Source organism: Poromitra crassiceps (genome assembly GCF_964638095.1).
Source record: "Poromitra crassiceps genome assembly, chromosome: 21".
NCBI classification, from domain to species: domain Eukaryota; kingdom Metazoa; phylum Chordata; class Actinopteri; order Beryciformes; family Melamphaidae; genus Poromitra; species Poromitra crassiceps.
Window position 1 is genome coordinate 15,195,990 of NC_139638.1, and position 15,516 is coordinate 15,211,505.

At 43.2% G+C, this 15,516-nt stretch overlaps 1 protein-coding gene and 1 pseudogene across 2 annotated transcripts in view; one reads left to right on the forward strand and one right to left on the reverse strand.

Annotated features, from left to right (window-relative positions):
• The window catches only part of LOC310795281 (NMDA receptor synaptonuclear signaling and neuronal migration factor-like), a gene marked incomplete at both ends in the record, with an annotated part of 50,350 nt that extends 49,714 nt beyond the window's left edge, over positions 1-636 (forward strand). Inside the window, one exon of the mRNA XM_083657336.1 lies at positions 539-636. Coding sequence (XP_083513462.1) covers positions 539-636 — 98 coding nt within the window. The remainder of the gene's footprint in view (positions 1-538) is intronic.
• A 6,910-nt stretch (positions 637-7,546) lies between these two features.
• Positions 7,547-8,191, reverse strand: LOC310795490 (charged multivesicular body protein 2b pseudogene; annotated as a pseudogene). Its single transcript has one exon. The product of its transcript is annotated as a charged multivesicular body protein 2b pseudogene (transcript).
• Between the last annotated feature and the right edge of the window lie 7,325 nt (positions 8,192-15,516).

The window sequence follows — 15,516 nt, forward strand, 5'->3', positions numbered from 1 at the left end:
TGTGTCTCTCACACACGCGCATACACACACACACACACACACACACACACACACAATGACCACCACACGCGCATAGACACACATTATACTCAACCAGCCCAAATAAGACCCCTGCACACCCGCATAATAGAATCCTCTTCACTGCCCCAAAGAAACTGCTCTTACTGTTGCACTTTGCATTTCATGATTCCTGAACTCATACAGTGACTGGATGTTGAAATATGTTTAGTGCTATTATGTATAGTATTATTATACATATTATTATATACAGTATATTATGTATAGTCTACTATATTATTATATTATGTATGTCTACTATGTTATTATATTATATTATATTATATTATATTATATTATATTATATTATATTATATTACTATATGATGCCTTTCTCTGTCTCCTTGTGATCTTGCTGTTTTCACATGTGTACCAACGGCACCAAGACAAATCCACATACTTTTATTATTCTTGGATCATGAAGTTATTCTGATTATTAAATGGACGATTAAAACATTTCCTCTCTCATTTATCAATGCAGGCAAGGAAATGATCGAGATGTACTTTGACTTCCGCCTCTACCGACTTTGGAAGACACGCCAGCACTCCAAACTCATGGACTATGAGGATCTGTGTTGACCGGGGGAACCTGGCTAACGGTACAGTGGAGCCCTCTGGAGGAACCTCTTAGAACTGAACCGTAGCGCTCAACCAAATCCCCCCAGTGTAAAGACCATTCACAGCCGCTTTCATCCTGGAGAAGACGGAGTGAGGAGGACAAGATGGAGGGTAGGATGGATGGAGGAGAGAGGAGAGGAGGAGAGAGGAGAATACAGACAACAAAGTCACAAAAACTCTGCTTCTTGAGTTGGAAACCAAAGGGAGATTCAAGAAATGTAAAAAATTAAAAAAAAAAGTAATACAAATGTCAAACCTGTGTTGGAAGGACATTTTTGGCTGATATTCTTCAGAAAACAGTGGAACTCTGATGCTGTCATGATGATATTGTTTTGGACGCCCTCAGATAACCACAGACCCATGTCCAGTATCTCCTCCAGGAGATACTGGAGGTGTAACCTGTGTTGTGAAGCTGGGAATGGAACTCAGAGCCTCCAGGATGGGAGGTGGACGTTCTAGCACGGAGGCTACGAGCTCTAGCGGCTGTCGCTACAGCGTCTCTTGAGGTTTTCTCACTGCACAGCACCACCTGCTGGCCACCGTTACATTATGCATAGATATAACTCCATATCTAGATGTGTGTATTATACCACATGAATATTCTGTATAGCGTAGCTTTAGTCATGCAAATAATACTCGATATGAGAATAATGATACATCATTTATTTTTGATGTGTGTTGTTGTGCAGTTTCATAATGGAAATACTTTTGAATAACTCAGGTTTTAGCCATGAAGTAATGAATCTGTTTTGTTCGTGGGGTCTATTCTATCAGATATTGTAATCTTCATCACCATCGCTTGGGATGAATGTTTGATTTCTCCAGAAACGTCTTCGAAAAGTCATGTTTTGGTAAAAAAGAAAGAAAGAAAGAAAGAAAGAAAAAAGAATAGAAAAAGGACAAAAGAAAACTGTACAGTGTGTGTGTGTGTGTGTGTGTGTGTGTGTGTGTGTGTGTGTGTGTGTGTGTGTGTGTGTGTGTGTGTGTGTGTGTGTGTGTGTGTGTGTCTGTCTGTCAGTCATGTTTGCATATACATGCAGGTGTGTTTGTGTATTCTCTTCTCAGCTCCTCTGTTAAGCTACACTTGTGTTCATCACCTCTAACAAGATATTTTTTTCTCTCCCTCTGTCCCTCCTTGGTCTATGCTTATCTCTCTCTCTCCCTCTCTCTCTCTCTCTCTCTCTCTCTCCCTCTCTCTCTCTCTCTCTCTCCCTCTCTCCCTCTCTCCTTCTCTCTCTCTCTCTCTCTCTCTCCCTCTCTCTCTCTCTCCTTCTCTCTCTCTCTCTCTCTCTCTCTCTCTCCCTCTCTCCCTCTCTCCTTCTCTCTCTCTCTCTCTCTCCCTCTCTCTCTCTCTCTCTCCCTCCCTCTCTCTCTCTCTCTCTCTCTCCCTCTCTCCCCCTCTCTCTCTCTGTCTCTCTCCTTCTCTCTCTCTCTCTCTCTCTCCTTCTCTCTCTCTCTCTCTCTCTCTCTCTCTCCCTCTCTCCTTCTCTCCTTCTCTCTCTCTCTCTCTCTCTCCTTCTCTCTCTCTCTCTCTCTCTCTCTCTCCCTCTCTCCCCCTCTCTCTCTCTGTCTCTCTCCTTCTCTCTCTCTCTCTCTCTCTCCTTCTCTCTCTCTCTCTCTCTCTCTCTCTCCCTCTCTCCTTCTCTCTCTCTCTCTCTCTCTCTCTCTCTCCCTCTCTCTCTCTCTCTCTCTCTCTCACTCTCTCTCTCTCTCTCTCTCTCCATCATACACACATAGATACTGTAGATACTACTGTAGTGTGGCTTGTGAAGTCAAGACAGATGTGATAGCCAGACACCTGCTCGCTCTCCTGCTCTGTGCAGCAGAGGTGAGGCCAGTGAACTGGGCTCTGTCAGAAGCTTTGGCTGCTCTCACTCTCTAGACGTGTCTCTCCAGCCAAACGAGCTCCGGCACCTGAACCTCTCAGTCCGCCGGGCCGGGATCCAGTCAGAAAATCACACCTCGATCAATGAAACTGATTTTAAGCAAAGCTGTTAAGCAGACGTCTTCTGTCCCTGCCAGGTGTCAGCTCGTTATGGGCCAGAAATATGCACAGAGAGGGAGGGTGTGTGCGTGTGTGTGTGTGCATGTGTGCTGTGTGTGTGTGTGTGTGTGTGTGTGTGTGTGTGTGTGTTCTGTCTGAATGTGTTGATATTTGGAGCCTTGTGGGGTTTTTGTGTGTGTGTGTGTGTGTGTGTGTGTGTATGTGTGTGTTGTTATTTTTGGGGGGGGGCGTTGAAGTCAGCTGCTCTCTACCCTCCTTTTCACATCTTGGGTGATTGAACTTAAAGCCCCAATATGTCACTTATTTTTTTTAACAACAGCTTCTAAATCATTTGGATGGTACACTGACTTCTAATATGGAGAATGGTGCCTCTGACCGTCCCACTCTGCGCCCTGAACGCCTGTTAGCGCTCCATGTCACTTCCATCATGCTCCGTCCTGGAGCAAGAAAGTTGCCTGGATGTAACTCCATTTCCTGCAGTCCTTCAAATTAAAAGCGTTCCTCTGACAAACTTAACATATTGCTTGGCTTGTGAAAAACGTAGGCTATAGGAAGCGAAACGTGTTTATCACTTGTTAGCTTGATTAGCGACTTGTTTCAATTTAAATCAAGTCGACACAACAAAAATAAATAAATAAAATAAAAACAACATTTGGGGATATTAAAAATAGAAAAAAACGTTTGTGGGTATTTGGAGCTATTTCTTCCTGTGACTCAGTTAGAAACACTGCAAAGAGGTTAGCAAAGTAGAGAGTACAGAAACAGTCTGATAATAATAATATAATAATAATGCTGATATTGGAATATAAAAACCAGAAAGTAAGAAGCATTACAGTTAACAGCTGTAATTACCACTTCTGGCAGCAGAGGTCAATGTTGCTGCTGCTACATGTTGGGGCTTTAAAAGCATTGTATAATGTATATCTCTCACTGCAAGCCTAAGTCACAGTGTTTTCATTGCAGCTTCAAAGTCAATACACTATTATGAACCCATTTCAAAGGATCATAACTTGAGTTTTTGCTGCTCAGGTTTGACTTTTTTCCATTATAGTTAATTGTGATCGTTTACAAGCATGTGGCACTATTACAATATATCATTTTAAATCAGCTTTGCCAGAAGCACTCGGGCTCAATCACTCGCAGACTATTCCAAAAGGAATGAGGCTGCCTGTCCCATTTTGAAAGAATACTAATATCAGGCTATTAGGGTGGGCAATTATTTTTCCTGGGGGGCCTCATGAGAAACCCAGATTTTTGATAGAAAATGTTGTCATGCCGCAAACCTCTCATTTTATCACTAGAATAAATGATAGAAAACCTACTGTGCACTTATTCGTCAGCATTTATTATTTTCAAAATCACTCAAAAACAGTCAATTTAGGTCATCTCATTTAATGGTTTACCCTCATAAGTAAATCATGGGGCTGGTTAATGCCCAGGTCTGCTTTAGCCTATTCATATTCAAGGAGGGGGCGTGTCACTCCCATGTTCTATTTCTGCTTCCCTGATTTTCTCTCCAAAAGAAAAGTTTCAACCAATAGCTAATCATGACCCATTCAAGCCAACAGACAAACCAAAACAATGCGCAACAGATTCAATAAAGGAATAATAATAATAATAACAATAACAATAATTGCATCTTAAAATTGCTGCCTTTTTTTAAACAATCTAGTTATGTAGATCTGCATAAACGCCAATCATCACAAACATGGACATTGATTGATGTTATGCAAAGCAGGGATGGGATCAATTCAGGAGGTTTTTCTTCTTCTTTTAAATAGAAATCTGTACATTTTTGTGATAGAAAAGATTCACAATTCCATAAATGACTGGCAATAAATGCTCTATCAATAGTAGGCTGAAGTGTATTTCAATTATTTATTTTATTTTATTGAAAGTGAATTGCCCCAAACCCTGACATGAAGAGCACTCTGATTCAAGAGTTGGAGATTATTTTTTTCCTCCTCCCCAAAAAATGTATTTCACTGGGAATCGAATTAAAGATGCAAACTTTTTTCTTTTTTTTTGTTTATCAATCTGTGTTGGATTATCCACTTTTTTGGTCTTTTTTGACATATCGAAAAATCTTAAACGAAAAGAAAGAAAAACATTTTTGGCAATGTGTATTTTTCTGTTAGAGATGATGGTTTTCCTCTATTCATTTAATCCATTGGAAAAGTGCTCTATAGCTCTGAATCTGACGTCTTTTTGATGAATGGTTTATGTCAAAGAGATTCAGGAGACATGAAAAGACATCGTGATGTCACTTTATATGAAACTCTTCATTCTGGGCTTTAACAGCAGAAATAGTTGGATTCCACTTCAAGGGAAAACAGATTCAAAAGTTTGACGACTTCAACCCAACAACTGCTCAAACAAGGAAGTGTGTCCAATAGACGCTTCTCACGGGCGCCATTTTGTGTCGAAAAAGCAGGGTAAACAGAGGTGCAAGCAAAACACTAATGAGGGTTTCAAACTTCCATGATTGGAATTTGGAAACCCTCATTAGTGTTTTGCTTGCCCCTGTGTTTACCCTGCTTTTTTGACACAAAATGGCCCCGTGAAAAGGGTCAATAGGGAGCGGCCGAGGTTTTTAAACACGTTAACTTGTGTCCTTGATCAGAGCAGTCGGGCATGGGGGCGGGGTTATATGTTGGGGGGGATCACTTGCAACTGATGCACAACTCAAAAGATTAATTAAATGTTAATTTGCGAGTGGATTTTATTGCCACAGGAGGGCTATGAGGAAAGTTCATGATCTGTGCATTTGATAGTCTATTTACTGGTGGAAGTGTGGTTTTACAGGAGGGTTTTACCACATGTACATAATTTACTTTGCATTGCCTTTAGGCTTGTTTGTCTTTGTACGAAAATATCCAAACGCTGTTGATAAACTATAAGCCATCAAAGACATGCGGATGGGGGGCGTGTGTGCAATGTGATTTTTCTTTTCTTTCAAGCACTCCACCAATTGTCAGTGTTTTTATGAAGTAGGTAACTGTAGTTACAAACAATAAAACTAAGTCGGTTGAGTAAATCTCTGTTGGTGGTAAATGTCAGCCGTTCTCACGCTGAACTCGTCTCAGAGCACCGCTTTGTCACTCGCCTTTAGAGGTAACGCTCCCCGGAGCCTTGAGCGTTTTATGGAACGTGCCACGGGTGATCCGTTAAAAAGCACTCCGCACCTGTGGGTTCAGGCAAAGGTCCAGTACGCCGTCGGGCTCGTCATCCAGAACGAGTTGGGAAGTACGGTAGTACCACGCAGGGGATGGTAGCACCACCCTGGTTTTGGGTTAGGAACTTGGGGCTTGAAGACTGTTGGGTCTCCCATGGAGACTGGGGTCAAACTGTAACCTCAGGGTCTTCTACCCCCTACAGGGGGTCTTTGAGTCCCTTTGGGTAACCCTAACCCCAGTCTCCTCTGGAGACCCTAACCCTAAAACCACCCACCCAATGATTTAACCTAGAGACCACCTATCCCAATGCTTAAACCTAAAGACCACCTACCGAATGCCTAAACCTAAGTTCCCCCCTGGGTGATACTACTGTGGTACCACCGTACTTCCCCGAAGAGGTGGACGACTCGGTGCAGAGTGGTGCGTTCCATAAAAGGCTCAAGGCTCCGAGGTGCGTTACCTCAAATGTAAAAGGCGCGTGACAATGCGTTGCTCTGGGATGAGTTGAGTGAGAACATGTTGTAAATGTTGGCTAAGGGCATAAACTGTGTTAAAGCAGGGGAAACAGTACAAAACACTGTATCGTATGTCAACTGAGTTTCTAATAAAAACATATTTTCCAGTAAAATTGTTCCAAGTAGAAAAACCAAAGTATGCCTCATTTTTACCTCTGTCAACTGAGTTGGCCAGGCCAACGAGTTGCCCGGGAGGTTGTGTTTTCACCCCTGTTTGTCTCTTTGTCTGTCTGTTTGTATATATATACATATATATATATATATATATATATATATATATAACCCCCTGGTCAAGCGGCCCACCAGCCCACCGGGATTTGTCCCGGTGCTCCCTATGGCCAGTCCGACTATGCATAACACTACTAAACTTTGTAGAACGGTTGACGCCATGAATTAGCTCTAGCATGAACTGAACAGACTTCATTATGTCCAAGATGAAAATAGTGCATTGAGTTATCGTTTCATCCATGTGATATACAATGTGTCGCTTTGTGACGCATATTCTCTTTGTTCGACTTCAGTACCAGAGAAGGATTTGAAGGAGAGTTAGTATTATAGCATGTAGACAAATGCAGATAATGTATTCTAGCGATGGAGGTACTGTATTGAGCATCAGTATTGATTTCAGGTGCCTTATCTCCCTGTCCTACAAATGCCACGCCTGATCTCCACGCACCCCTCTTGTTACAAGTGTTTCTCTAATGGGCTACTCCTACTCCTTGATCCACATAGTGTGGTGTGCAGAGTCACCTACTGGTGAATAAATGAATAGCTTCACTTGGTGACATTACATTAGCTCTCATATAAACAAAGCACAATGTTTGTGCCGATGCTGTCATTACAGTTTCTATGTCCCCTATGAAAGAAAGTGGCCAGGTCGCCGATGATGTCACACCGATGACATCATGCCATCTATGATGACATAATCATGACAATGGGAGCTTGTATCGCTACCAATGTGACGGACAGCAGACAGAGAAGAGGGTGAAGACCAGGTAAATACAGTGAACGTATGTGCAGCTGCCAAGGCAGGAGGGGCATGTGAGACTGAAGCGCTCTTGGTCAATACTGCACCAATTTCAAGGATTTCTGCTCACTTGATTATGAAAATAGGCTCCAGGTTGAAAAATACAATAAATTCTCCAATAATGTCGATGTTTGTAAGACATGTAATATTAGACTCCCAGGGCTCGGAGCCGCCTCTCGATGTCGTCGTCGTCGGAGAGGTTGGCCTGTTTGGAAGAGGCGGCGCTGGGGAGACTCTTTCCTGCCGCTGGAGCTCTCACCATCTGCCCTGAGATCTCGATGCCGATCTCATCCAGAACCTGGTTGACGATGTTCTGAGATTCTTCCTCATCCCCGGACTCGTCACACATCTCATCCAGAGTGTTGTTGATCATTTCCTCTCTCATGCCCATCTTCATGTTCTCCTTCTGCAAGTCCTGCATGGTCTTCAAGGTCTTCTGCGGGTCCATCTTCTTGCTCACTGCCTGCATCGTCTTGGCGGTGGTGGACATGGCGCTGGCCATCTTCATCTGGGAGTTCATGACCGCGGCCTGCGTGATCATAGAGCTGAGCTTGGAGCTGACGGTGTACGTGTGGTTCTTCTGCTTCCTCAGCTGGACCAGCTGCTTGGCGAGGATCTCACAGGCCTCCCGGTTACCACTCTTATGCATCTTCTTGATCTCTGCCTCCATTTCCTTCTCTTGTTTCTCCAGCACTGCTCTGTCTCTAGTGATCTGTCTCTGAGTGTCACGCAACTCCTTAGACTGTTCCTTGATTATGTTGTCAACAGTCTTCTTCTTGAATAGGGAAGCCATGGTGCTGCGATATATCATCTGAAAGATAAAATAGCCTACAGATAGATCTTCTTGTCCTTATGGTCAGGTTTCATCACCGATTACATCACAATTGCTTGAGTGACATCACTGACATTGTGATATCATCAGTGATGATGATGTCATACCCACTGAAGATGCATAGACATTTTGACATCATCAGTGATGTCATAAATCCTCCCTGCAAGGTTATAAATTGGACGGCTCTTGCTCATAGCTCAGCCAATCATCCATCTTCCCATCTCATCTCTAATTGAATCTGGTGCAGACCTCATGTCTCATTAGCTTCTGTCTGTGCGTCTCTAATCAGCTCGGGCAGAAATACACCTGAGACGGAACCCCCACACTCAGTCTCCCTCAGCCCGGTCTTCAGCAGGTCCTTCCAGACCAGCCTAACAGACGACATCCTCCTCCATCTTCACCTCAGCATATACACACATTAAACCTTTAAAGGACATATTATTGCTGTGGCGTGGTCCTTGCTAGTGAAGCGGATCTTCTTGTCTCTTTATTTCAGACCACAGGACATTTTATTGCCCACCCGGACCCCCCAAGTTAGGGAGGCAACATTTGACACCCTGGATTTCACCACTTCTACCTACATTGCAGTTATTGCACTTTAGAATGAACATTATTTATATAGCAATGTTCAAAACACAGAAGACATTGCCACCTACCCTACCAAATACATAGGCATAGTATATAAAATAATTATCTACCTTTGCAATGTGATTTTATAGTTATACATGTGATTTTCCTGTCAGTCACCCAGTATTCAGAAAGGCTTCAAAAGCCAGCTTTGTAAAGGATACAGGCTGCAGCAGCATCCCCAAGGATGTAATAACCTACACAAGATGGCCACAAATGTTCCTGGTGCATTCTGGGAACCGCATTCCTTTACGGGCCAGTTCCCACAGTGTTGACTACCGCAGAACTCTGGCATCATGCATGCTGCCTGGCATCCCGGGCATTCCAGAGGAGTCCCTTTCCTTCTCCAGGATGATGGACTGCCAGGCCTTGTGCTTTATTGTGCCTGTGGTGCTCCTCTGCTCCCAGAATGAGGACGTGTGTTCCACCAATGGCAAGACGCATTGTGGCATCTCCCATCTTCACTCAAAGTGCAGCACAAAGCCATTCCTTCAAGCATAGCCAGGGTTTTGGAATTGAAGCACTTCTGGCATCACCTTTTGAACAGCTATGACAACTCCTTCATGCACAACACAACTCCTTCAACACACTGTTGTGAGCTCCTTCATGCACAACACACTGTTGTGAGGTCTTCTGACCAATTATAGCTGCACATTCTCAATATTACAATTCTTGACATCTTTACAATTGAAGGTAAAGATTTCAGAAAAGTTGACTTTAAACTGAAGGTGACTTAGATACCAGTGATCAAATTGCAGCTCATCTGGGCGAAAGTGTTCAGATTTTCTTTTCCCCTTTCTTTTTTTCTTCAGTTTGGAATGTGATTGTACCCTTTTGGACAAATCATTGTAAGTGTTGAATACCTAATAATCAGTTTAGAAACTCTACATTTGTTACTCATTTTGCACTTTGCTTTAACAAGCTTAAGGAATTAGTGAAAACACGTGTTGTCTGTTATGCAAACTTTTTTTTTGTTTTTTTGCTGTTGTTAAATTCCATTCTACATCAGCTGTCTTCTATTGTGTTTACATGGAGGCATTTGCCACACCCAAACTATTTGTGGTCTTCACAGTTCCTTGATGTCTGTTGTCCCCACTTCTGTGATGGCCACTTGTGGACCATCACACATTCCTGAAGTGCAATGGCAACAGAAACAGGAAATCCCTTCGTGGAACCAACTATGTCCTGGTTGCTTCAAGGTGCCTGAAACTTCCTGGAAAGAGTTCCATCAACTTAAGGACTTTGATCTGACATCAAAAAGACTTGGTACAACACAACACAACACAACACAACACACACAACACAACAACACAGTGCTTGCCTGTGTGTTGGAGGGAAATTGGTAAAGAATATTGAGAAAGGAAAATAACAATGAGACCTGTGAGGTATTTGGAAAGCAAGAAGAAATGATACAGAACAGAATGTAAGGTGGTTGATAAACACTGAAATTGTATTCTTCAGATTTTCAGCATACAGCAATTAGATGGGAGGGATACTGTTGCTGCATAATGTCCCCAGTAGAGGGCAGTATACCATTATTCAGTAGCAACCAGTAACACTGCTGTTTTCAACAGCCTCAGTGAATTACTGTATAAAGAGAGTCTAGAATTCAAAGCAGCAACCTTCCAATCTCATACCTGCCTTTCTAATGTTACCACCAAACTGAGGAGGAAATAGAGGGAAATGACCTAGAGAGCCTGTTTTAAGGCACTGTGTTTTAAGGCACATTTGAGCAGACAACAGGTCTACTTCTGAGCCAGTAGCTCAGCCCTGGAGTGAAGGCAGCGAGTCGTGACCTTGGTATTATGAAGTTCCATCCTATGAAAATAGGGTCCAGGTTGAAAAACACAGAAATTCTTCATTTTCATCCCAGCTGGCAAAATTGTTAAGTAGTGTAGGCTCATGAATCTTTATAGTTCCCCAAGACCTACCTACAGCCATGGTGCTTTGAATATACAATATCAAAATAGAAATAAAATTAAGAAAGTAGATTTTTGAAGATGGTCCAAGCACAGATAGAACCTTCTCATTCTGTAAGCTCAGTTAGCATTCGATTTTATAAGGTCCTATCTGGTTGTTTGTCATTAAGCATCCATTGATTTCAATGGTTGGATTGAGCTGAAAATGTGCATGCTAGTGGGTTATGATCTGTGGAAGGTCAAAGGTCATGGGCAGGTCGTCAAGCCCTGGAGCCACCTGGAAAGTCCTGGAACAACCAGGAAAAACCTGGTGATTTGGGCGAGATCCTGCCAGCAGGCTCTCTCAGAGAGTTCAAACTCTCCCGGAGGCTTGGATAGCTGAGCGTTGCATGCAGATAGAGCAGAGAGTGCACTCCTGTATCCCATCCAGCAGCTTTATATCTTTGTTTTCTCCACCTCGGCGATTAACTCCAGCTGGTAAAATCCCAGTATTGCGGCCAACCTTAAACAGTAGGCCTGCTGTGCCAGTCCAGTCTGGAAGCGGGCGGTTTTGCTCTGAGGAGCAAGTCATTCCATAGTGGAGAGGAGGAGATTTTAGTTAGATTTGATTAGCATAATGGCAAGGCTCCGTTAAAAAAATAGCCTGTGTGTTAATGTTATTTTAAACTGGAAATAGTGGATCTGATGTTTCTTTTCCCATACTGCTGTTATACTGGCATCTAGTAATGTACTTAAACATAACCATGTCCATACAATCTGTGTGATGCCATCTGGCTGTGAAGCAGCTTCCACCCTGACCCGCAGCATCTCACCCAAAACTCTCCAGCATAATCACCAGCTTTAACGATAATATGCAACAGCTGACATGTTGGCTCGGACACTCAGCAGGCCAGGAGTCTGTGAAGGACTCGGATTCCCCAATCGGGCTGGATTTCTTCACCGCTGTACAGAGACTCCCAATGTTTTCTGTCCAACTTCTCTCACATAAAGGCCAAAACTCAAGCATATCAGCCTAGGTTGTAGTCTGCCTCACTACTTTTCAAGACTTGAGTTTGCTGACAGAAATTTAGAAAAACTGGCTCTACCTTATAGCAAAACTTTGCTCCCTTTCCTCAGTAACCACATAGGTGTGTCCGTGCTAGTGTGTGTGTGTGTGTGTGTGTGTGTGTGCGTGTGTGTGTGTGTGTGTGTGTGTGTGTGTGTGTGTGTGTGTGTGTGTGTGTGTGTGTGTGTGTGTGTGTGTGTGTGTGTGTGTGTGTGTGTGTGTGTGTGTGTGTGTGTGTGTGTGTGTGTGTGGGAGGGGGGGTTAGTGGTTGTAAAAAATAATGCTCTGTGGACAAGTTGAGTAAGACCTTCGAGGAAAATCTGGCAACATTCCGTGCAACTAAGCAGGAGCATGCAAAATGTCTATGCAAACAATTTGACAGCCTAAAGTTGAGGGTGAGTAATCCAGTTCTGAGTGTCTCTTTTCACATAGATCTCTAATGTATATGGAGGAAGCCACATCAGATCAGATCACATCACATCACATCACATCACATCACGTCACATCACATGGAGGAAGCCACATCAGATCACATCAGAACCCATTTTTCACCAGCTGCTTCTGCCTTACATGGTAGGTTCTGCATGGTCTTTATTCCATCTCAATATGCAAGTAAATGCAAATTCATTGAGGTTGTTTGGGCGACTCCATGTGGGACTCTTGGCTTTGTGAAAAGAGAGAAACTGAAAATAAGCACCTTAAAGAGGATTTGTGGGGATTTTTCATCTGCTTCCATGGTGTGCAGTGCAATCCACTGCTATCAGGCAAATCTGTTTTCCATGTCAAACTAAAATAAAAATCACTGAATCCTGGCGGTTTAGCTTATAGCCGATCACCCACCAATCTACACGGGTTTACATGAGTTTTACCTCATTAACAATTTGGCAGAATGTGTGAATCATTGAAAACACGTGGGGCATAATGTCGCTCATCGTTCTCAGCTCTCCTAGTTAACAGCCACAGCGCTGTGACCCGTCATTCCTGTTGACGTTATCCTCCCCATCACTGTTCCAGAAATAGTATAAGGAGCTACAACAGATCCGTCTTCTTCACCAATGTCAAAACAGCCGCAGCACTTAGGTCCTCTCAAAACCCTTGGAGAGATGATTCCTCCAGAAGGATGGAAATATGCTCTGTGTAAACAAGCCGTCTCTGTTACCATCACAGCCAAGAACGTCCACCAGCGCTCGGACCATCTAGGTAGCATATTTGCACGCAGTCCAAGATGACAAGATACACACGCATTAGGCCTCTTCTGGAGTCTATTTAGCTTCTGACTTCTGTGTAGAATCACATGACGCAGTAGACGCTGTATTGCAATGTGTAGTTATATAGATTTCGCTGTTTCTAGTAAAAGCTATTTGTGTTTGCTGAACGTTTCTTTTAACAGCTTTATTCTTCAGTGAGACATACATTATGGGTAGACTATGATCGTTTGCCTCAACAGACATACAGATCCTTTCCAAAAAATTAGAATATCATGGAAAAGTTAATTTTTCCCCATAATTCCTTTCAAAAAGTGAAACTTTCATAGATTATAGATTCATTACACACAAAGTGAAATATTTCTAGTCTTTATTTGTTTCATCTTTCATAATTTTGGCCTACAGCTCCAGAAAACTCCCAAAACAGTATTTAAAGAAATTAGAATAGTGTGAAGAAAATCAGCAGTTACTTCTCAGTTATGACTCCAGCCTCAGTCCACTCCCTCTGAATCTCCGCCAATTTTTTTCCATGATCTTCTAATTTATGTATGTTTCACGTCAACAAATACCTATTAATAGATTCCATTCAAGTGTTTACTAAAGAAAATGGGTAAATAAGCGTAAGTTAAGAGTTCTATCAAGTGTAAATAAGCATCCCCGGGGGTGATTTGTGAACACAAAATGTTGATGAATCAGCTCGTCATTCCCTATAGCCAAGCCCACTGACACTATTAATAGACTTTTAGGTCCCTATGAAGCCGACCAGAGGTCTTCTGGTTCCTGCCTGCTGACTTTCTCCACTGTTTCAAAAGGCCCGGAGACGACATCTGCATTTTTCACTTTGCACATTGTTGCTCAGTGAACCTGGAGTTTAGTCCTGACAAGGAGTTTAAATCACTCCCCGGGGTCTTAAAGAAGCCCACACTCCGGCCCATATTGGAGCCATTTCCTGTCTCTGGAGTGGGCAAAGTGTTGACCCTTAGTGCCCCCTCTGGATAAATGCGCGCGCGCGCACGCACACACACACACACACAACGCACACACACACACACACACACACACACACACACACACACACACACACACACACACACACACACATAATGCACACACACTTTTAAGACAACACTCCCACAGAGAGGACGAGGGGAGTCGTTTACCGTAGCGCCGCAGTAAGTGAATAACAGAATCTCTCAATAAGCCCGCTGGACTGTATCTCACTGGTGAATAATGACTGAGAAAATATAATTATTTTTAATAGCTGGTGATATTCACAAACCCTCGTGAATAGGAGGAGGAGGCCTGAGGAAAAGCAGGATGATAGTTTTGGGATGATAGTGGGCTTGAGAACGGGGGGTTCTTCCAATTTTCTTGCAGCTTGTTACAATAATAAGACACCAGGGTGGTAGAGATGAAACGATGGGAGAATAAAATGTTCACATCTGGACATTTCTGCTGGGTTTTCAGCTGGGCATTGTTCCTTTGTGTCGGGCCTGTGGGTGTGAAGTGAACCAGGACAGTGGGGTGAAACAGAAGCTTGCTGGCTCTTCTTCTATAAGGAGCCAGCATGCTGCTATTATGGTGGAGTTCAAGGACTACAGCCATCCTGGTTCCTGTGCCTGGTTCCTGTGCCTGGTGGGCCATGAGCGCAGAACACTCAAGTGAGTCAGAGGGCAGAGAGAGAGAGAGAGAGAGAGAGAGAGAGAGAGAGAGAGAGAGAGAGAGAGAGAGAGAGAGAGAGAGAGAGAGAGAGAGAGAGAGAGAGAGAGAGAGAGAGAGAGAGAGAGAGAGAGAGAGAGTTAACCCATTGATACCTGATGCAGCATTTGTGTGTGTATCCCTTTAAGACCGCGAACCGCGTCACGCGGTTCGCGGTCTTAAAGGGATACACACACAAATGAGGGATATACACGCAAATGCTGCATCAAAGAGAGGAAATGATCTGTGTGAAGGAAGTCAAGCAGAAAGTAATGCAGGCACAGAAACAGGAAGTAGCGTTTAGCCTGGACTCAGAGTGGCCGATAATAACCGTGACAGTGATGCAACACATCTAGTGGAATTTCATATTTAGCAGAGGAGTTTCAAGGAATTCCGCTCGACACGAGAAGCTTGAGTGAGTGTCTTGAAATGTGTATCTGGGTCACAGATCAGATCACTCTCAATGGACCAAGGAAACCCTGTAGTGGAACAAACATGCCACATGCATTTAGATGAAGGGAATCATTGTCTTTTATCTCCACAGTTGAACTCAGGAGTTTGGTTTTCTCACGTTGAGCCAGATATTGATTTGAGGACAAGCTGCACAGACCTACTGTGAACTCTTTGATGCGCTGTATCCTTTTCACTTTGCACCATTCAAAGCTATTTGCAGCTCAACATGGAGCAGGACAGCAGCAACTATAGCTATACTCTCTACCAGTTCATTACTGCACAAACTAATACTTGTTATTAATACATCTCATCTCAAATTCAAATGTTCTTCTCTTATTT